The sequence below is a fragment of the Anthonomus grandis genome, chromosome 13 (genome assembly GCF_022605725.1).
Source record: "Anthonomus grandis grandis chromosome 13, icAntGran1.3, whole genome shotgun sequence".
In the NCBI taxonomy this organism is placed as follows: domain Eukaryota; kingdom Metazoa; phylum Arthropoda; class Insecta; order Coleoptera; family Curculionidae; genus Anthonomus; species Anthonomus grandis.
In genome coordinates this window covers 19,492,766-19,514,723 of record NC_065558.1, presented here as the reverse complement: position 1 = coordinate 19,514,723, position 21,958 = coordinate 19,492,766, and the positions used below count along the sequence as shown (strand labels likewise).

The window sequence follows — 21,958 nt, the reverse complement described above, 5'->3', positions numbered from 1 at the left end:
CCTGATTTCCAGAATAGCCCCATTCTACGGTATTTTAAATATAGGCGAGTTACGATGATCTAATCCGGAATAACGCCTATAGACATCATTGAGTCTCCAGGAAGATGTTACCACGATTAAGCCAAATAATCCAAGTTTATCAAGTAAATTGGAGTAACGACCGTATAGCTCTTTCTCCTTCCATTGTTTTATCAGAGTTGAAATGGAGTACCTGGAATCGCGGATATATTCTGCGTCTTGTAGCTTCAGTGATGTAAGGTTTCGGTTAAGCTTACTAATTGCCCGGTGCAGGATGGCGTGTGCAGCCTGGTTTTGAAAGTATTTACGCATATTGTCGACCTGTCTTTTATGCTTTATTCGCATCTCTGCTAGGCCTCTTCCACCTTCGTTTTGAGGTAGGTGGAACTTCTCTTTGGATCCTTTTGAATAATATTTTATGTTCTTAGTAAAGCTAACGCTTATTGTTCTGTTTAGATCGTTCAGCTCCGTAGCAGTCACCAGATGAGTGCATCAGACCGAAGCTATACTATTTTTATTAATGGGTTTAACTATATCCTTTTTTGTTTTGCTTATAACTTAAATATTAAAACTGCTTATTTTCTTTTGATTTTGATACCTTTGACAATCCACTAACCTTTAAAGCATAACATAATTGTCGATACACATGAACTGTCAGATTTGAAAAATAACATTCTTACTGACATCCGTCAGAAATCTTCTATTAATGAGGTTATTTCCATATTTTTCTGTTTTTTGGTTAGGGTCAGTTCCTTGACTAATTTGTTTGTGTTTGCAAAAAGTTTCTATAAATCCGATTGCAGAGACAACCATCTTGTCTCTGCCGATTGGATTAATATTTATATTATTAAAAAATAACACCCTGGATATAACACATCTATAAATATTATCGCTTAAAAATGTCTAAAGAAGAAAAGCTTGATTGGATTTACAAAGGGGCCAATAGCTTGGTGGATAGGGAAGAGTACCTTCTAGGTAGGAAAGTTGATAAAACCCTCGACCAATTGAACAATGAAGAAAAGGAGACCAAATTCGTTTTACCCACACCAAAAAATCATGTAGAACATGAATGCATACCACCATCCATAAGAGATTTTAATAAAATTGTACAGGCAGAACAAGTAAGTTTTTTTTTAATTTAATTTAGATTGTGTAAAGTAATCAAGGGGCCAATTGTCACATATCAGAAATATTCGTTCATATAAAGTTTAGTTTTGATGATGACACTGCTCCATGCACAAATTGGTTGTACATTAATTAGAAGTATGCCAAATAGTATACAGGATGTTGCACTGCCAGGCGGGACATAGGAAATCCCATGTAATTTTTAATAGGGTCAAATATTGGCTCTCTAATAATTGTTTTAGAGAAAAAATGTATTAGAGTAATTTAAAGAGCATTAAAATGTGTGCTTACAGGTACCGCTCAAGGTGAGAAAGTTAGTTAAGGGTAAACCGCCAAGTCATAATATTGATGTGGTACATGAATTGTGGTTTTAATTAAATTAATATTGAAAATTCATACAATCCTACACATGCACACAAATTATTATAATATAAACAATGAAATATTTAAAAAAGACTTTATCTTTTTATTGAAGATAATTTATTAAACCTAAAATATTAACTTAAAAAAAATGTTATAACAAATTTTCAAATATTCCTCCATAAGCTGCTAAGCAATGTACCAATCTATCATAAAACTCAGTTCTAACATTCGCTAATTGATAAACTGGAGTTTTCTTACATTCCATAGAAATCACATTTTTTAACTCTGAGGTTTGGGTAGTTCTTATCCTTGTAAATTTTATTTTTTACATGGCCCCACAGAAAAAAATTGTTGGGGGAGAGATCAGAAGACCTTGGTGCCCAATTTATTATATGTCGCAGTCCAATAACATTACCATTAAAAGCATTATTTAGATATTCTCAAACAGCAAGAGTATGTGCCAGGCACCTCTTGACTCTTGTCTCTTCATTTCCTCAGCAAGATCATTCAAACTCGACAAAATTTGTTTCTCAAGTGATTCTAAATAATAATTTGCATTTAAATTTCAATTGAGAAAGATGGTCCTAAAATTTAGTGTCCAAAAATCCCTACCCAAACATGAACTTTCTGTGGATACTGTTGTTACATATCTATGCTGATTTTCTTTATCCCAATACTGATAATTTTGGTTCATTGTTTATACTAAAAGTGTATTGATCTGTGCAGCAAATGTTTCTTATAAAATCCCTATCCATGTTTGCCCTTTCCATCATGTCCAAACAGAACTTCTGCTGCAGTAGTTCATCCCTATCTCTATGCTTCCATATTTGTATGAGAAATATTTCTGCTTTTTGAAGCCCGAAATGCAGTTGTATGATCAATATCCATGATCTCTCCAAGATTTCTTGTACTTATTTTTCTTTCATTTTATTCCACATGTAAAAAAACCTGCAGGTCTCTATCATTTTCTTCTTTTTCTTGCCATTGTTGATTGTTTCTTTCATTGTTTGCCTCACATTTGCAATTATTTACCATAGTGCCCTTTTGCTAAACCTTTTGTAACAGTTCTATTAACTATTGATTTTTCTGGTATCACCTATTTGGAAAAAAGCTGAAACAAGTGTGAAATTTCTCGGTAACGCCTTGGTAAAACCATTTAACCATTAGTACTTTTTCTTCAGTAGTGTAACTCATGGCTGAGTTTTTTAATGTAGAATTTTTATGCAGTGAATTTATTATGACAAATTATTTGATGTTCATCACCAGTTAAGGTAATACATTTTGGATGAGGAGGCAATAAAAAAAAACAAATTTTCATAAAGATTTTTGGCTGTTACTCCTAAACAGACAAACCGACAATAAAGTTATTTTGTTGGTTGCAGATTTTGGTGCTCTTTAAATTATTCTAATACATTTTTTCAATACATATAATCCCAATATTTTCTTTTTTAATTTATGGTTTTTAATTACAAACTAAAACTAACTGAATTATACACTAAAACTAATTAAAATTCATTATTTACTTAATGAATTTTACTTTAGAAATAGTTAGAGGAATATATGCATATTTTTATATTATATTATATTATATCACTTAATCCATACATATCAGTTGCAAAAACCACTTTAAGGTTGGCTTCAGTTTTTATTTTTTGCCCCATTGCTGGCTTTTAAAGTTGTGGTGACAAAAGTGATTTTTATTACTAGCTTTAAAAAACTGCTGATATTGATGAAATGCAAGCAAGCAGGTTGTTTTTTGCTAGAAAAAATCACACTAGTTTTTTTGCAGTGCTTATGTGACTATTTGGAAAAATTGACTTAAATTTTAGTGATATTAGTCTTAAAAAATTAAAAGAAATAGGAATTATAGTGTGTAAATTTCTATTTATGGTTTAAAAATGCTGTGTTACAAGTAACAAAAAGATACAAGTGGAGCAAAAGGAAGGTAGATCCCAAAAATGTAATAATAAATTGTGGATTCCATTTAAAAAATGCAATATTTATGAAGTAACTCTTTTGTTTTTCATGCAATTAAATTTTGTTATGATTTTCAAACTCATTGAGCTAAAATACATTAAGTGGTTATCTAGACATTCTTGAAAAATACAGAGAAAGTGAAAAACATGCTGTTTTTCTCTCAAATGGAATATATTGGTGTCTCTTAGTAATAGAGGAAATATGATAATTTACATTTTTTTTATTTTGAGGTTATTTTTATAACAAAGTTAGTAGGGTCATTTTAATAAATGTTAAAAGGCAAATGCTAGAATTTCAAACTTTGAAAGAGACAAGACCTGATGCTGTTGTTGCTCCCGGAATAATTGCAAGAAAGGTTGTTGCTGAAAAGGATATCTGGAAAGATGTGCAACTCTTTCAATATACCTTAATACTATATGAATTAGACATAGTTCAGTCTGGAGAGTTTAGCGTGAGCAGCAGCCACATCCCTGCACTTGGAAAAAAATTCAGTCACTGATTTCAGTTGACTATCCAAACATTGTTTCTTTCAGCTAGTGGTATTTTAAATCTTGCCTGGTAATTAGATAGTTTGATGAGAACATTTTATTTTCATTCTTGCCTCATAAAAAACGATCGACGACGCGGCGGTTCGTAATAAATAACCGTCCTATAGTATAAACAACAAAAAGTTTATTTTGGTAAGACTCACCGCACAACGTGAACGACTAACACATTACTCTACTGTACAAATACAACTTTCAATTTGACAATACGTTAAATGTGGTGCTGCTAATGAAATGATCAATTACAAGAGTGTGTGCGTACAGTCTGCCATTCCAAAACTTCTGGACAGTCTAATTTGAGGCCATTATTTGCAAAACTTGCTAATCGACAAAATCATCGAATTTCTTTTTTTTTGCTAAGTTTATTTAAATTTTGAAGGGGAATCAAATGATAAAATCAGAATTTTTCAAAAGTCTCTTTTTAGCATGTAAATACTGAGAAGAAAATTACAGTTATATGCAGAACTAGCTCTTTGCTTTGACGTTTTGCTTGCAAAACTCGCTCCTTGTTCTGACACCAATGAAATTAACTTGTTAAATCACGTGATTAACACGCGGTAGCAGCTGTTGTAGGGTTGTTTACTAAAACTTTTTTCGAAACGGCATTTAAGTATTTTTTATTCAAGCAACTACACAGGTGTTTTCTTGGCGGATAAGAAAAAGTTTTTTTTATTAATATGGAGAAATGTTATGTCTGATAAACCTACTCCATAGGGAAAAGGACGCAAAAAACTTCTTCAGCCAGAAACGCATAAAAGGAATGTTGCTAAACTTGCTAGGTAAGTACTTCATCTTAAACTTCTGATTTTGAACTTGTGCGGTAATCGTTTGAGTTTTATTGCAGTGTCAGTTGTTTTTTTTTTTTAATTTCTTTGTCTTTTTTTTTTAAAGTCGAGTAGGGCTAACAAAAAGTTTACTAGCCGTGAGTCATGAGTTGTATCGATATTATAATAATAATAATAAGCCTTTATTTCCAACAGGCAACTTGCCCAATAACAGGAAACAGTTGCAAAACAATGAAAAATATAGTTAAAAAAAAAAAACACACACAAACAAACCTAAAAGAATGAAAAGAAAAGAAAAAGAGTAAAGTAAATTCACATTCTCAAAAGTTATCCAAAGAATTAGAACAAATAACTATTAATATGATATAAAAACCCAATTATAAAAGTTTAACAAGATAATCACATATTCAACAAAATTAAATTAAATTAAATTAACTGCAATATACCTACTAACTATAACTTAAACACATGGGTCTTAATCCCAAGAGTAATGATCCACCAAGATATCGACAATCACATGAACCGGAGAGAAATTTATATCGCACATGTGACAGATCCGATTAAATATAGAGCATATTGTATATAGTGGCGATTTCAACAGGATGTTAGTATGAGGCCTTGGCAGAAAGAATGTTAGGGGATGTCTAGCATTAAGCCTAGGCACCATGAAACGTACACCGGAAAGAAGTACAGGACTATCAATAAATCCATTCAGTAACCCATGCAGGAATTTTACAGAGAAGATCATTCTTCTGAGTTGTAATGGATGTAGATTGAAGCGTTCCAATAGTTGCCGATGATCAAACCCTCTTACCGGATATATGCCATCCTGCCTGAAGGCCAAAAACTTAGCAAATCTACGCTGAACAGATTCAAGGAGACCAACATGATTCTGATAGAGCGGGTTCCATATAACGCAGCCAAACTCCAGTTTTGATCTCACAAAGCAACAGAAAAGCAGTTTTAATGTAGACTCCAAAGTAAAACTCTGAGAACTTCTAATTATGAACCCAAGCCTTCTCAGGGCTGACTTGACTATGTTATTGAAGTGTGGAACGAATGTAAATTCAGAGTCAAAGGTTATACCAAGATCAGTAATTTGCTCTAATCTACTCAAAATAGTATCATTAATAAAGTAATTAAAATTTAAGGGTGTTTTTGATCTAGAGTAACTGACCACACTACACTTAGCCGCATTCAAGCCTAACCTGTTAACAGCGCACCATACCTCCAATGTATTTAGACAGTTCTGAAGAAAAACACAATCCTCCAAGCCATATACATTTAAATATAGCTTCAAATCATCGGCAAAAGCCAGCCTATGACAAGTGAGTGACTCAATCAAGTCATTTATAAAAAAACTAAACAGGAGCGGACCCAGGTTCGAGCCCTGTGGCACACCCGACGTTACGTTAAAAAGTTTCGATTTAAAGCCCTCATATTCGACATATTGAGATCTACCAATCAAGTAGGAATGAAATAAATTAAATAATCTCCCTGAAAAACCATACTGAGTTAATTTATGCAGCAAAATATAGTGATCTATCCGATCAAAGGCTTTTTGGAAGTCGGTATAAATAACATCGACTTGAGTATTAACATCAAGTGATTCACAGATGTGACTAGACAGACAGGATAAGTTAGTAACACAAGATCGCCCGCTAAAAAATCCATGCTGGTCTACAGAGATGAGTTCTTTTGCGTGACTAAATAGCGACCGATTCAGGATAATTTCGAAAAGTTTTGAGAAGTTACAGAGTAATGAGATTGGCCTGTAGTTCACGATTAAATCAGAGTCCCCAGCTTTTAAAATAGGTATTATTTTGGCAGTCTTCCAAATTTCAGGGATTTGTTCTGTTGACAGTATTAAGTTGAAAATGTAGGTCAGCGGATCTGCCAGGACACCAATGCAATCTTTAACCAAGAAGCTAGGCACACCGTCTACACCAGATGTTAACTTATTTTTGAGTTTTTTACTGGCCAAAATAATTTGGGAAGCATCAACGTTGGCAATGTCAAAGTGGGGCACATTATCAGACGTCGACGAATGGTTAATGAAATTTGATTGTATAAATGCCTCACCAAAGAACAGTGCAAAAGCATCAACTATGTCTTGTGGGTCTTTAATTACCACGTCATCGGGTAGCCTGATCATACCAGGAATCCTGGTGCCAGCCTTCTTAGAACCAATAAAATTCCAAAAGCTAGATGGGTCCAAAGAAATATTCCTTTCGGTGTTTGATATATACAACTTATATTCATTGCGTATTTGTAGTTTGATAAGGCGTCTAAGAGAATGGAATTTACTTTGAAAGAATGGAGAATTGTACATTTTAAAGTCCTTGAAAGCCTTTTCTTTCCTATAAATGTTCCTAATCAATTCTCGAGAATAATAATCTGGAAATCTTCTTTTACGTTGCTGCTTAAGAGGAATGTGTGCGGCAAATATGCCATTCAATATATCATATAAGGCTCCACATGCATCATTAACGTTAGAGGATAAATACACAGTAGACCAGTCAGCTTCAAGGATCGAGTCATAAAGGAGATGGAAGTTGGCCTTTCTAAAATTAAAAGAATGAGATAAGTTTTTATTAAGCTGAAAATTATGAACACGTTGACCTGAGACGGTAAAATCAATTTCCAGTGCAGGGTGATGCAAATCCTCCAAGACAAAAGGCACGTCACTACGCGAAACAGTACAGGTGAAGTTAGATAAAACAAGATCCAATAGTCTGTTATTATAGTTTAGGATGTGATTACATTGAACAAGATTAAAAGTGTTAGCAAAATTATTCACAGCAATAGACTTCTGACTAACATGATTACCTGTAGGTGAGTTAATAGAGAAATCAGACACGTTAAAATCGCCCACTATTATTACATTATGGTTTAGCTTTGATATTAAAAGTGTAAACTGATCCAGAAATTGCTCGAAAATTACAGATGTGATAGATGGTGGGATGTACAAAACAATCATGTAAAATATCTGTAACCTAATAGTAAATTTACAGCCAACAACATCGATAGAGGGCGCAATACTGTTCAGACAAACTAATTTTTTCAGACACAATGTTTTTAGAAACTCCACAGAGAACTCCGCCACCTCGTGTGGCAATTACGGATTCAAATTTTCGGTCCGACCGGTAAACATCATAAGTCTTTGGAAATATTTCACCACTAGATATCTCTGGCCTCAACCATGTCTCGGTGATGCATATGGTGTGAAAATCCTGAGCAATGGCGGCAAGAAAAAAAGTCTCAGTTTTAGTGTTAAGACCACGAACATTTTGATAAAAACAGGTTAAGTGGGCATCACTAGCATGTGAAAATAAAGGCGAATCTAGTTTTTTGCTACAATTCTGGGGGAACCATTGATGTATCTTATATAAAGATTATTTTCTCCTTCCTCTTTGCGCCGCTTTAACTCCGATCTGGCTGCCATAAGCTCATTGCGCTGCCGAGGCGTCATGTCTGTCTCGATGAAGAATTTACCGACAGTCTTCAATTTGTTCTTCAAAACAAGCCTAACATCGTCTGTACCACCAAGGGTCACCCTAACAGCCTGCCGCCCATTACGATTCGGCTTCCCAAATTTACTAACAGCCAGCACATTGACGGTAGTTTCGCACAAGTCAGTCAGCAGCTTCTTAGTCTGGACAACATCTTTCAAATCAAAGTTAAAAAGTATAATGTTGTTGGCCCTTTTCTGGCGCTCATGCAGCTCACTTAGGATGGCTTCGTCGATTGGCGCGGGCGTGACACTCGTGCTAGGAGCGGAAATAGGCGCAGTAGATGCCCGACAGCTGTAATCTGCTGAGAGAGCAGGCAAGTTATGCAGGGTTTCTTAAGTACAACAATACGTTGCTCCAATGTGACAGTTCTCTCGATGGATTCTGAGTTGTAGTTGTGCATAGTGGTTTCCAAATCATTTATTCTTTTTATTAACTTCGGAATATTAAATAAACCTTCCCTGCAGAGGGGACAAGCAAATGGCATCATTCTCGAAACCATGACAATAACTCTAATTTCACTGGAGGATATGCTACCACATTCTCTGCAAATAACTTTCTTGCAGAAATCGCACGGATATCCAAAAAGTTCATTTTTGATTTCCCTGAATGAGCAATTCTTACTGCACATATAACAAACTCCACTACCAGACATTTTTAATAAACTTGAATTATCGATATTACCAGCCCAGCTCCACTTGAAGATTGACAGATGATGTGGATAAGAGCACACATGTAATATGGCAGCCAACAGCTGATATGGATAAGTGCGCCCGGTAAAAACAGAACACCTTAATACTTCAGCCCTAATTCAAGCGCATTCAACTGAAATAACAGCTGGTGACCCAAAACTAGACACGAGAGACCCGAATTGAACGGAAAAAGGCGAATGAATCACTTCCCGATGAATAAAATCGAAAAAGAAAAAAAGAAAAACTTGTTAACTTTTTAATTTAAGACATCTGACGAGTTGCTTAATGACACTTCGCGCCGATTATGTTTTATGTATGCAGCTATTGTGTAATTTTTGTCAATTTATTTTGTTACAGAAATACACCAAAAGCTTTTCCGGCTTTTCCAATTTGTGGACATAATGGACAACCCGGATTACCATATTATTGTTCCACACTCACAATGAAGCAAATTAAAGATTTTCATGCCTATCTTTACCAGTCAAAAAACAAAATTAGCCAAGATCTTTTGATATTAGCGTGTTGTCGAGGGAGAAAAACCAAACAGGGGGAAATCTAATCATGCTGCAGTGTCAATAAAATACCACGTTCGTCCGAGTAAAGGAGAGATGATTAGAGTTTGTGCCAAGTCATTTCTAGGAACTACAAATTTAAGCAAGGACCGCATACAAAGAATTGTAAGAAATTTTGTTGTAATAGGAGAGATACCAAGGGAACGTAGGGGTGGTGATAGAGTGGGTCCAAAAAATGACGAAAAACAAAACTGCATCAAACAATTTATAGAATCCATTGCATGTATGAGTCTCATTACTGTAGAAACAAGAAGAGTGTGAGGATTTACTTGCCATGTGACTTAAATTTTAAGAAACTTTTCAACCATTATCGTCAGGAAGTTCCACAGCCTATGCATGTAAAGATTTCTTATTTTCGAAAGTATGTGAATGCTAAGTACAATATCGCTTTTGGAACTCCGCTAACTGACTGTTGTTCTACTTGCTTAAGAACAAAAGCAGCAACAAGCAGCTAAAAGTAGCAACTTCTTTAGATGTTCGACAAAACTTGTTTTCTTACTTGTGGACAGAAATTGATTCCCGCAAAGATTCTAATACAATTGCATCAGCTTTGCAACATGCTCTAAATAATTTTGATTTTGATCCCAGTATAGAATCAGTTCGTTTGTTCAATGTTGGCTTATTGGCTTCTAGAAGAAGCGCCGAAACAAATTGAACTGATTTTTCCGATCGTCGGTCATTCCTTTATTCCGCCTGATCGCATCTTCGGCCTTATAGAAAAAGATATTAAAAAAATGCCTGTTATCGTCAAAATTAGTGACTACGATGATTTAATTACAAAGCATTCCACTATACGGAAAATCGGTATCGATTGGGATGTCTTTGATTGGAGAACACTAGCAAAACGTGTTATTAAGCTGCCTAGTTCATGGCACTTTGAATTTAATAAGACAAAGCGGTTTATTTTTGTAAAAAAAGATAAAAATGTTCTGATCCGAGGTGAGCCCAATTACAACAATGCTATTGGAAAAGCTAAAAGTGTTTGTGAACAAAATTTAGCCTTTCTTCAATGGCTCCTCTGAAATTACCACTGGGAAAAGAACTTAAGGGGGATAAAGGAACTATTAATGGCCTCCTTTCTAAACCCTACGGAGAAAATTGGAGAAGCCTTCCGGAACTAACGTTTTATAAAAAACACTTAAAAAAAGATTCTGCCTCACCAGAAGAAACCGTTGATGGTTAGGATTTTTTTTCTGCTTTTTCTATTTATTTTTTTTTCAAATCATAAGTATCATAAGAAATGCGAATTTCAATATTTTATTTGTATGACAAAATAATTTACTTTATTGAACTAATTACTATTTTTTTTTATATTTAAGGTACCTATGTATTTTCAAAACTACAGAGAGAAAAATACTACAGGGCCTTTAATCGTTTTTTTCGATTTCCCAAAAAAGGCTTACGAGCAAAAAGCAAGTTTTGCAAATAATGGCCTCATTTATGATCAGGCTTAAGATATTGTAATACATAACTTCATATTGTAATACAAAAAATCTTATGAATAGTCACATGATAATTGGCACAAAAACGCTTCAGGATGACATTTTTTTTGCTAATTGTTCACATAGAGTTGTTTAAATGAAGCATGAAAGTTTAATTAAAATCAACAAAAGCGTTTTAAAGTTGTTTAACGTTCTGATTCTTGAAGCCTTTTCAGACCCATGTTCATAGAAATTTGTTCAAATATTTTGGTGAGTGGTACCCTCTCTAGGCTTTTGCCACCACAATTCTAAAACAGCCTGTTTTTACGCAAAAAGCTAAAAAATAAGATTTTATTATAGTTATTCCTTTTACTTTGCAGGTTGATTTACAAACAAAACTTCAAGAGGATCCCCTAATAGCCATAAAAAAGAGAGAAGAAGAAGCACGTAGGCAATTCCTACAAAACCCTGTTCAGTTAAAGAAACTACAAGAAGCTTTGATGAAAAAACAAAACCAGAAGAAGAAGACAAAGAAAAAATCTAAAAAAAAAGACTTAGATCTTGATGAAAAAATAAAGCAAAAATTAAAGATGTTAAAATCTAAAACTACAGGACCAACAGAGCCAAGAAAAGATTCTAAAAAGGAAAAAGACGAAACTCTTACGACAATTTTAATGCACAAGTTTAATGCTTTAAAAAGTAAGCTTTCCGAAGACGATTTACAAGATATTCTAAATGGTAAAACAAGTGATAGCAGTGACAGTGAAAATGAAGATAAATCAAAGAAAAAAAGTCACAGAAAATCTCAGTCTAGTGATAGTGAAGAAGAAGTGATTCGTAATAAAGAAAAGGAAAAATATAAGAAAAGAAATAAGAGAAGAGATTCAAGTCACCATGATAAAAGAGAAAGAAGTAGTAGTAGAGAGACATATAATTTGGGAAAAAACAAAAGGACAAGGAGAAGCAGGAGTCCAAGAACAACTGAGAAATACAGGAGTGAAAAATCATACCAAGGAAACCAAAAATCTTCAGGTCAGAGAAGATACAGGAGTAGAAGCAAATCTAAAGAAAGTGAACTACGAAAGAAAAAGCAAAGAAGCAGGAGTAGAGACCAGGAGAAAAAGAGCAGAAGTAGAGACCGAGAAAGAAGTAAAAATACAGCTGTTAAAAGAAGAAATGAAAGTACTGATAGCTCAGATGATGAAAAGTCTTACCACCATCAAAAAAGCACACCAAAAGGTAGTGATAGTGATAGTGAACTTGATAAAAAAATTATGGCACAACTTAAAATACTTAGAGGAGAAGCTGAAAACCAGCTTAAAACTAAAAAACCTTTGTATCCTGAAAAGCCTTCGAATTTATATAAAAACTCTAAAAGCAGCTCAAGTTCATCAGAAGATTCAGAGTCGGATACAAAGCAACATTCAAGAAAATCCTCTAGTCCTGCAAAAGCTAAATACAAATACAGTGACCATGAAGAGGAAATTCCCAAACAGAAATCCTTTGGACTAGTATCAGCAGACGGTAAAAAGATTGCTTTTAAAAATACTTCTCAGAAAAGTAAAAATTCTAAACCAACAAAAAAAATTGAAGAAACCTCCTCAAAACCTGTCTTTAAAAATGTTAAAAAAATGTCAGAAGAAGAAAAGGAGAGGCTCAGAAAAGAAATGATGAAAAACGCTAAGTCCAGGGACAAGGAGCGAGAAGAAAACATTAGACTTTATAGGGAAAAAAATAAAAAAGAAGAAGAAACAGTGTCGAAGAGCTTCGATGCGGATTTGGTGCATAATGAGCTCATGAAAAGTGCAAACCATTCATCTGTAGAGCAGAGGATTAAGAGCAAATTGAACAGCATCCAGAGATCTTCCAGACATATGGAAAGTAATTTTTCAAAAAGGTGATAATGGTAGAAATGTTTCAGTTTGTGGGTTGAAATTTGGAGTTCCTGATATCAAAAATGAGAAGTTTCATTCACTTAATCACATGGTGGATTCCAGTTAACATCTTAAAATGAAAATTATGTATGTATTTAATTGATAAAATTTATTAAAGTATAGTATAGAGTATAAACATCATGGACATTCTTCTTTATAATCGGTACAGTCACAATGAGTTATCTCTTCCTTCAGTCTACAAAGGTCATTTCTATCGGTGGTGCATCTACTTTCTTCACTGAACCTCACAACTTTCTTCTTATCAATCTTGCATGCTCCGGGAGGTATCACTGGCGGGCTCACCATCAAAGGTCCAGATTTTTCCTCTTGTTTCGCGCAAGGATCGGGTTCTTTCGAAGGAGGTTCGCTGCATTCAACGGGGTACCTTCCGTCACAGACATCTTGATGTTGTTTCAGCACTCCCGCGTAGTACTTTTGACGAATCTCTTCCGGAGTATCGATGTGCTTTGGGGTATAGGACGTATATTTACCTAAGAAAATTATGAATTTTTAGGTGTTTTTTTTAATTTGAAACCTTGAAATTTAATTATGAGAGTTCTACCGGGGAAATCAGTGAACAACTTGAATAAAATATAAACCTTCTGCATGATTCAATTTTTCAAAGTAAAATTTTCCCAAATTTCTTCTCTGGTTTACTACAGTACTATAATAGAGGTAAGGTTGTTTGGTCGATGTTGAATCAACCTAAGTATTTTACCCGAGCCTCTCTGATTTTAATGATTCTACCTATCAAAACGTCGAAATATTGTTAAAAATTATAGAATTACTAGCCTAGATCCGCGGCACTGCTCGCATGGTAGAATTTTTTTGAATAACGAAAAGTACATTCAGTAGTCCCTGAGACTTAAACAAAAAAAAAATTAACTCTCCGTGCTAGTTGTTCGCCCAATACTTCCCTTACCACTCGCGCAGCAAAAGATCCGATAGTTTTTTACCTAACATTAGTAAAAAACTTTAAACTACAACATCTAAATGGAAACTTAGATGTTGTAGTTTCTGGCACTGGATCAGCACCCAAGAGTACATCATTTACGTCACATTTAAATCCGAATATGTGACTCTTGTCGAGATTTAAACAAAAACGATTATAGGCAAACCAGTCTCTAATGATTTTGATGTCATTTGCTATAGTGTTATGTAGCCCCACAATTTCCGCAAAGAGTGTAAATTCTCCAGAGATATTAATTTTAACAAGGTAGTTGATGTAAAGCAAAAACAAGATTGGCCAAAGAACAGAGCCTTGAAAAACTTCACAATTAATCCTGAGAACAGATGATTGCTTACCTGAGTGCACAACAGATTGGCATCGACCCTCAAGGTCCTTCATGATCCTTTAAATTTTCGTATTAATGATTATGATTTATTTTATAATGAGAGCAAAATTAATAAGTGTGACGGTAGTTTCATTAATTGTAAAAGTTCATTAGTAAAAATGAGTAATATAATTGAAAATAACAATCAAAAGTTCTTAAGAGTCACATTTGTTAAAGAATCTGTAAGTTGTCTTAATAGCTTTGGTTATATTTCCAAAGTTGATAAGCCTATTAGGGTTGATAGAAAGAAGAATATTGAAGATATGGTAAACGGTCACTGCCCGAAATTTATACCGACAACGCGATGTGGATTTTCCGAATTATCCACATCAACGCGATGTGGATTTTACGAATTATCCACATCGCGTTACGGATATGGATAATTCGGTATAATATTTTTATCAACAGCAGTTGTTTATTTTGTTTATTTGTTTGTCCTTTGTCAAAGTTTTAAGTAAAAATTTAATAAAAATGAATGAATCAATCGAAAATCTTAAAAAAGAATTCGAAGATGGTTTAAATAAACTTTATATAGCATCAAACATTAGGTCTACACTCCTCTTAGAAAGTGATTATAAAAACATTATTAGTGAAGTTAAAGAAGCACATGAATTACGCAGATTGGGCAAACCACTTTCATCAAAACTTTATCGAAGGTTGAATCGATATGAATTGCGATGAAAAGTATTGGAGAGGAGGAAAAGTTGATAGCCAGAAGATTCACTAACGAAGAAGATATTAAACTTTATGTTCATCGGGAACAATTATTCGATATTGTGCATGCAGTCCATATTAATACAGGACATAAAAGAGAAAAAGGTAGGTTAATTTTTTAAATATTTAACACTATTAACATTTAAAAGAGTTTATTACAAGCTTTTATTTAACTTGCCGTGTTAGTGTGTTTGTCTGTGTGTGTCGGGGTATGGGTCAAATCTTGTAATCTGAATTAAAACCGCTTCCTCTTATCACAAGGAATTGCATTATTCTTTTAGTGGATTTAAATATAAGATAATTCTTAAAAATATTTTTTTTAAAATAATTTTTAATTTTTAGGAATGGAGCATGAATTTTAAAAAAATACACAAACATCACTCGAAACATTATAAACTTGTATCTTAGTAAATGTAAGTCATGTTAGTTGAAAAAAAAGATTCCAAAGAAGGGTTTAGTTGTGAAACCTATTATTTCCAAATACATGAACTGTAGATGTCGGGTAATTTCAATTCACTTTAATTTTCATTAAAAAGTAATACCTAATTGTAATTATTATATTGTCGGTTGACCTGATTCATATGCAAACAGAGCCAGATGGCCCATATAATTTTATTCTTAACTATCAAGATCATTTGACAAAATTTTTATTTTTGAGACCACTGAAAACCAAAACCGCACACGAAGTAGCTGAACACTTGGTTGATATTTTCTGTCTTGTGGGTTCACCATATATTTTGCAAAGTGACAACGGCCGTGAGTTTGTCAACTCGGTGATTACAAAACTTACCACTCTCTGGCCTGGTCTTTAGTTCATGGCCGACCAAGACACTCACAGAGCCAAGGCTCGGTAGAGAGAGCTAATCAAGATATTCGCGATATGCTGATTACCTGGGTAAACGATAATAACACAAAATGGTCAGAAGGGTTGAAATTCATACAGTCACAGAAAAACCGATCTTTTCATAGAGGAATTGGCAGAAGTCCTTATGAGGCTATGTTTGGCAGTAGACAGGTTAATGGTTTAGGAGATGCCGACCTTCCACGAGAAGTTATTAATAAATTGCAAAGTGAAGAAGACTTAGAAGAATTAATATGGAAAACGAACAAAATGACAACAATGATAATAATAATTTAACAAATAGAGAAAATGTCGAAAATGAAAATAACAACGCCGACCAGAAAAATCAAGACAATAATGAAAATAAATCTAATGTAATGGTGGACAACAACAATGGCAATAATGATGAATATATAGTATGGCAGAAGACGAAGTTGAAAATAGCTTTAATTATCACATAACACAAAGGAGTAAAAGAATTTTGAATCAAAGAGAGCAATCACAAAAATGATGAAAATTCAAGCAACGAAAATGCTGTGTGAATATGTCAAATAAAAGATAAATAAAAGATATGCTCCTTTAGAAATTGGTACAAATGTTTTGATCCGAGTACTAGATGTTGACAGAGGCCGACTAACTCCAAGAAATGTGTTAGTCATTTTTTCTGAAATTAATAATGATGGCTTGTATAAACTGAGTACTGAGAATGGGCCGCTGGACAGATTATTTTCAAGAAATGAACTTCTTCAAGCAGATTCGCAGTTCATGTCGCAATCAAATGATAATAATATCAAGAAAATAGCGTTGCGAACTGCAGCAAATATGTCATCTAAAGGTTCCGGTCAAGGTTTTCTCAAATGCAATTGTAAAAGATTTTGTGGTGATAATAAATGTTCCTGCAAACAACGAGACAAAAAGTGTAACTCAAAATGTCATGGATCGCTAACATGCAAGAATAAATAATAAAGAATAGTTTTATAAAAAATTTGTATTTCATAAATACATCTTAAAAACGTGCCAGTATTTTTATTTTAGATATTTTTTGATTGATTTCTTCACATTACTTACGAACCTACATATTTTTCGTCTTATGAGTATTTTTTATTATTCATAACACGAAAAGTTTCGCATGTCTTCGATGATAATCGTGATTTCGCGTCGTGTCGCGTTTTGGGTATATAAAATATATCCCTAACGCGATGTGGAAAATTCGTAAAATCCACATCGCGTTGTGGGTATAAATTTCGGGCAGTGACCGTTTTCGCCAATTGCGTACAACATATAGACCATATCTTCATGAAGAGCAAAACAAGGTTTAAAAATAATTTGATTATACTAACCAGCTCGGTTTCCGACCATCATTATTTATTATTTAATATTAACTTACAAAATAAGTGAAACAACGTTTCCAACGAAACAAATATTATTAGATCTTTTAATGAAATTAAGCATGAAAACTCGATGCAATCTCAGAAATGGGATGCAATTCTATCATGTCGGATCACAGATACCGCCTCTGAAATGTTTATGAATACCTTAAAAAACACATACTTGCAGCAGCAAATGTAAAATCAATTTCAAATAAACTAAAAAAAACGCCTTAAACGGTCTGCAAATTTCAATTAGAAAAAAAAATTAGATTCATAAGTTTTGCATTCAAAATCCTTTATAATTAATTTTCGTATTAGTTACAAAAGTTATAAAAATATGCCAACTAAACTTATTAGAACTACCAAGGCTAACTACTATAAGCAACAATTAGAACGTGCTGGGGGTGATTCGAAAAAAACCTGGGACATAATCAAATTAGCTAGCAATAAATGTAAGATAAAATATAATATTCCTTGTATTAAAAATACTAATAATCAGGAAATCACTGACCAGAAAGAGGTAGCTAATGAACATACATATATTATAACACACATATAATATATATTTTAACATACATATATATATAATATATATTTTAGTTCTGTTGGTTCTAAGCTAGTCAAGAAGATACATAAGCCTAATAACGTTCGTGGTGTGATCCGGGAGCAACAAAGGGAATTTCCATCCATGTTTTTGTCCCCTTTCACCGAAAATTAAATTGTTAATGCTGTTGCAACTTTGAAAGCAAAATCTTCTTTAGATGACTTTGGTGTTTCCAACCAGTTTGTGAAATCAAATATAGAATGTTTGATTGTGCTCTTGGTACATATTATGAATTTGATATATACCAGTGGCGTTTTTCCTACTACATTTAAATGAGCGGTAATTGTTTCCTTGCATAAAGGTGGTGATAGGACAGAATTGGGTAATTACAGACTCATTGAACTTACTAGTCCTATCTGCAAAGTAATTTATTTAAAAAAACGGTTATGCAGTTTTTTAAAAGCTAATAGGGTCTTGTCAGAGTCACAGTATGGATTCACCGAGGGTGTAGGTTCGGATGATTCTTTGAATGAAGTCTGCACTTTTATTACAGACTGTTTTAATAACCGTTGGAAACTTCTGGCTGTTTTTTTGTATCTTACCAAGGCGTTTGACACTGTGGATCATCGCATCCTACTAAATAAATTATATAATACCGGTATTAGGGGAATTGTACTTGACCTATTTAAGTCATATCTTACAAATAGGTCTCAAAAGGTAAATCTGAAATAAGTTTTAAGTTCTTATGTAAGTGTGGGATGCGGTGTTCCACAGGGTACAGTGCTTGGCCCCATACTCTTCTTAATCTACATTAACCGATCTTCCACATATAGTTCCGAAAGTAAAAGTGGTATGTTTCGCCGATGACACAGTTCTGTTATGTAAAGGGGATTGTTGGGATGACGGGATGAAGCTTTTTTAAAGGCTGAAAGTGCAATGTGTAGTGTTCAAACATGGATGGATATTAACTCACTGACAGTAAATGTCAAAACAACTAACTTTATGTGTTTTTCAATTAATATAATGGGATTACCAAACATGTATATTCTTAGATGAATCCTAAGAATATACATGTTGATGAATGTACAGATTGTAAAATGAATATTGACTGTATTTGTTCTGGCAGCATCAAATCAACAAACAACAGTAAATACTTAGGTGTTTATTTTGACAATTATTTAAAATGGCAGCATCATAGTGATTATGTTCAAAATAAACTAAAAAAACTAATATATACATTTTATGAGTTAAGTAATATATACAGTAAAAAAATAATAATAAATGTGTACAAAGCACTAGCTGAATCATGCCTAAGCTATGGTATAATATGTTGGGGTGCTGCCTACAATGAAACTTTATAGAATATTAATATTGTACACAAATAACTTTTAAAAGTTTAAGTTTAAGTCCAGACTGTTTCCCTCCAACCCTTTATTTAAACAATCTGGAATATTTACTGTTATCCAACTTTATATTAAAATGTACATACTTAGATTCTCAATTTGTAGTAACCTTTTTAAAAATTTTATTGGTCATAATGTTAATACTAGAGCAAATCCACACCAACGTCTAATAATACTCACCCCCCATTTTAGTATAACTCAAAGAGGTGTAATATCTACTGCGCCCAAATTAATAAATATGTTGCCGCAACAATTTAAAAACAAAAAGTATTATACTCATGGACTAAACATAATATAAATTCCATCAAGCGTGCTATTAACTTCCATTAAATTATAACTAGGTAGTATTTAGTCAATTTAATATTTCTGAGTTTGATAATATTATTTAAGCAGGTATATGTTACTCTTATTAGTCTTAGGTTGAAGTTCATTATGAACTAATTATTGATGAGCTGAATGTGCATACACACAAACACATTATGTCCATTGTATGCATATTATATCATCATCTCATAATAATTGAAAATAATATGCAATTGATTGATTGATTAAACCTTTAAATTTAAGGTAAGATCTAAATCAGGAATATGCTACTCCCCGAAAGCCACATCTACCTTCCTATCTTCGACAGCAGAATTCCGTGATACCCACAAACAAATGCTTTGGACAGATCACAGAATATGCGGCCGATGCATTCATTCAAACTAAGATAAGAAACACACTCAACAAAACTTTAATTGGCATCCTGATTACTCTTAGATGTTTGTCTTTCAGTTATAATTCGAAAAAATTGAAGATAATTGCACTAATCGCAGACCTTTTCTTGACCAGTCTTTTCATGCCATGACCTTTGATAAGATTGGTAGTAAAGAGATTGGGCAGTAATTAGAAAGATTGTTAACTTCAACATCCTTCAATATGGTAACTACCAAAGAAGACTTCAAGTAAGTAAGAAACACACCTTCCAACCAATAAGCCTCATAAGGTACCTGCAAGAGCACTTTAGGAGAAATCTCATCCTCGTCGCTAGATTTTTTGTTTTTTTTTTAAATTGTTTTCCTAATTTTTGCCGGTTTGTATCATCAAAAACAAATATACCAGTGTTACAAACATTTTTAAGATGAGATAAAGGGTCTGAAGTAGATGCTAGAGTTTGTATTAAATTATTTGCTTTATTACAGTAAAAATATCAAGTCAGCTCTGGATGTCTGCTCTGGATGAATATCTTAGCTAATATGAGATGAGTTTTTATGAAATTCATCAATTGAAAACTAATTTTCGTTTTGCCCGTTTTTAGCCTTATGAATACTTTTTTTTAAGCAGATTTAAGGAGTTTTTTATAAACTCTCTACAATTACAATAATCACTATTACAATAATTCTCTCGTTAATACTGAATTTTTTAAAATACTTTAGAGAGCGAAGGTTATTTCCTGAAATTTACAAACCTTCAGTAAGCTAGAGCTTATTATTCCTAGCCCCTTCTTAACTAATTGTAGGGTAAACGCGTTATTAAATACATCATACAACATCCTGTAAAAATAATAAAATAAACAATAAACAATATATAGGATCCAAACTAAGTTTCATATTTTGCCAATCTACTCTATTACCTAAAGTATGAAACTTAATAAAATTCGCAGTACTGAATATTCTACCAGGGCTACTCTTGGATATTTGCCCTGTCAATCCTAAAATATTGATAGTGCAACTAATGGCTTCATGATAAAGAGATACCTGCATTCAAAACTGAATAGGATATGGTGTCACAATTTAAACAAAAATAATTAATGAAAGTTGAAAAATTACCTGTAATCCTAGTTGGTTCATTACGATGCATAATTAATCCATATGTCACAAGCATATTTGGAACCAGATTAGTTCTTAGTACATCTTTATCATTAAAATTAATATTTTATCACCGGCCAAAACAAAAAATTGTTTTTCAAAGATGAAAACATTTGATAGAATCACAGATTTAACTAGCTAACGCTTGCTAGTTAAATCTGTGATAGAATTAAATCCAGACGGTCAAAAAATTAACTTATTAAGCCCATAAAAAATAATAATTAATTTAGCAGCAGATTCCTTTAAAAAAAATGAGGTTAACTTAAATTTTCCTAGTCCGAATATCAAAGACATCCAAGCAAGATACAGGGTGATAAACTTAATGTAATTTTTTTAAATTTTAGTCATAAATTTAGCATTTATTATTTGTTTTTAACAAAATTTGGAGTATAATTTTTTTTATATGGCAAATATCAAGATTAACCTTTTTTAAAATTACATGATAGACGGCGCCATCAGCAACATTTTGATTTTTTTTTTAATTCCGTAATTATGCTTTGACTCACCCTTTCTGAGATATTAACATTTAAAGTTTTCAATGCGCTCGAGATCAAATTTTATTTTCCTATTTCAGGTTAAATTTTTTAACTATGAGCAATTATTTTTCAAGATTCGGCGATCTTTCAATAAAAGAATTTTAAAATGTATTGAGACAAATGGAAGTCATGTTGATCATTTACTCCGCTAACAATAATAGTTTTTATTTTTCATTTATGTTTTGTACTTTATCATTCATTCGAAATATAATAAAGCAATTTAAATAGTTTATGAATGTCATTTTTTGTTGAGTGCATTAAGAACTTGTACAGAATTAAAAGAAATCAAAATGTTGCCGGTGGCGCCTTCTATGACATAATTAAAAAAAAAAGTTAATTTTAAGATTTGCCATATAAAAAAATTATATTTCAAATTTTGTTAAGAATAGATGCTAAATTTATGGCCAGAATTCAAAAAAATGACA

General features: G+C 33.0%; 2 protein-coding genes across 3 annotated transcripts in view; one reads left to right on the top strand and one right to left on the bottom strand.

Moving 5' to 3' along the window:
* Positions 1-750: 750 nt before the first annotated feature.
* On the top strand, positions 751-20,294 carry LOC126743668 (pre-mRNA-splicing factor CWC25 homolog). 2 transcript variants are annotated; one of them, XR_007662952.1, is made up of 3 exons: positions 751-1,139; positions 11,391-13,031; positions 19,718-20,294. XR_007662952.1 is itself a non-coding variant. In XM_050450871.1 (2 exons), the coding sequence occupies exons 1-2, from the start codon at positions 918-920 to the stop codon at positions 12,909-12,911; spliced, it is 1,743 nt and encodes a 580-aa protein (XP_050306828.1). In that variant the 5' UTR covers positions 751-917; the 3' UTR covers positions 12,912-13,085. The 2 variants fall into 2 exon arrangements, 1 of the variants encoding a protein (XP_050306828.1); XM_050450871.1 differs by lacking the exon at positions 19,718-20,294 and having other exon boundaries at positions 11,391-13,085.
* Positions 13,035-21,958, bottom strand: part of LOC126743667 (EF-hand domain-containing protein 1-like) — a 31,546-nt gene continuing 22,622 nt past the window's right edge. The window contains exon 11 of the mRNA XM_050450870.1: positions 13,035-13,435. Within this exon, the coding sequence (XP_050306827.1) occupies positions 13,083-13,435 (353 nt within the window). The 3' untranslated portion in view covers positions 13,035-13,082. The remainder of the gene's footprint in view (positions 13,436-21,958) is intronic.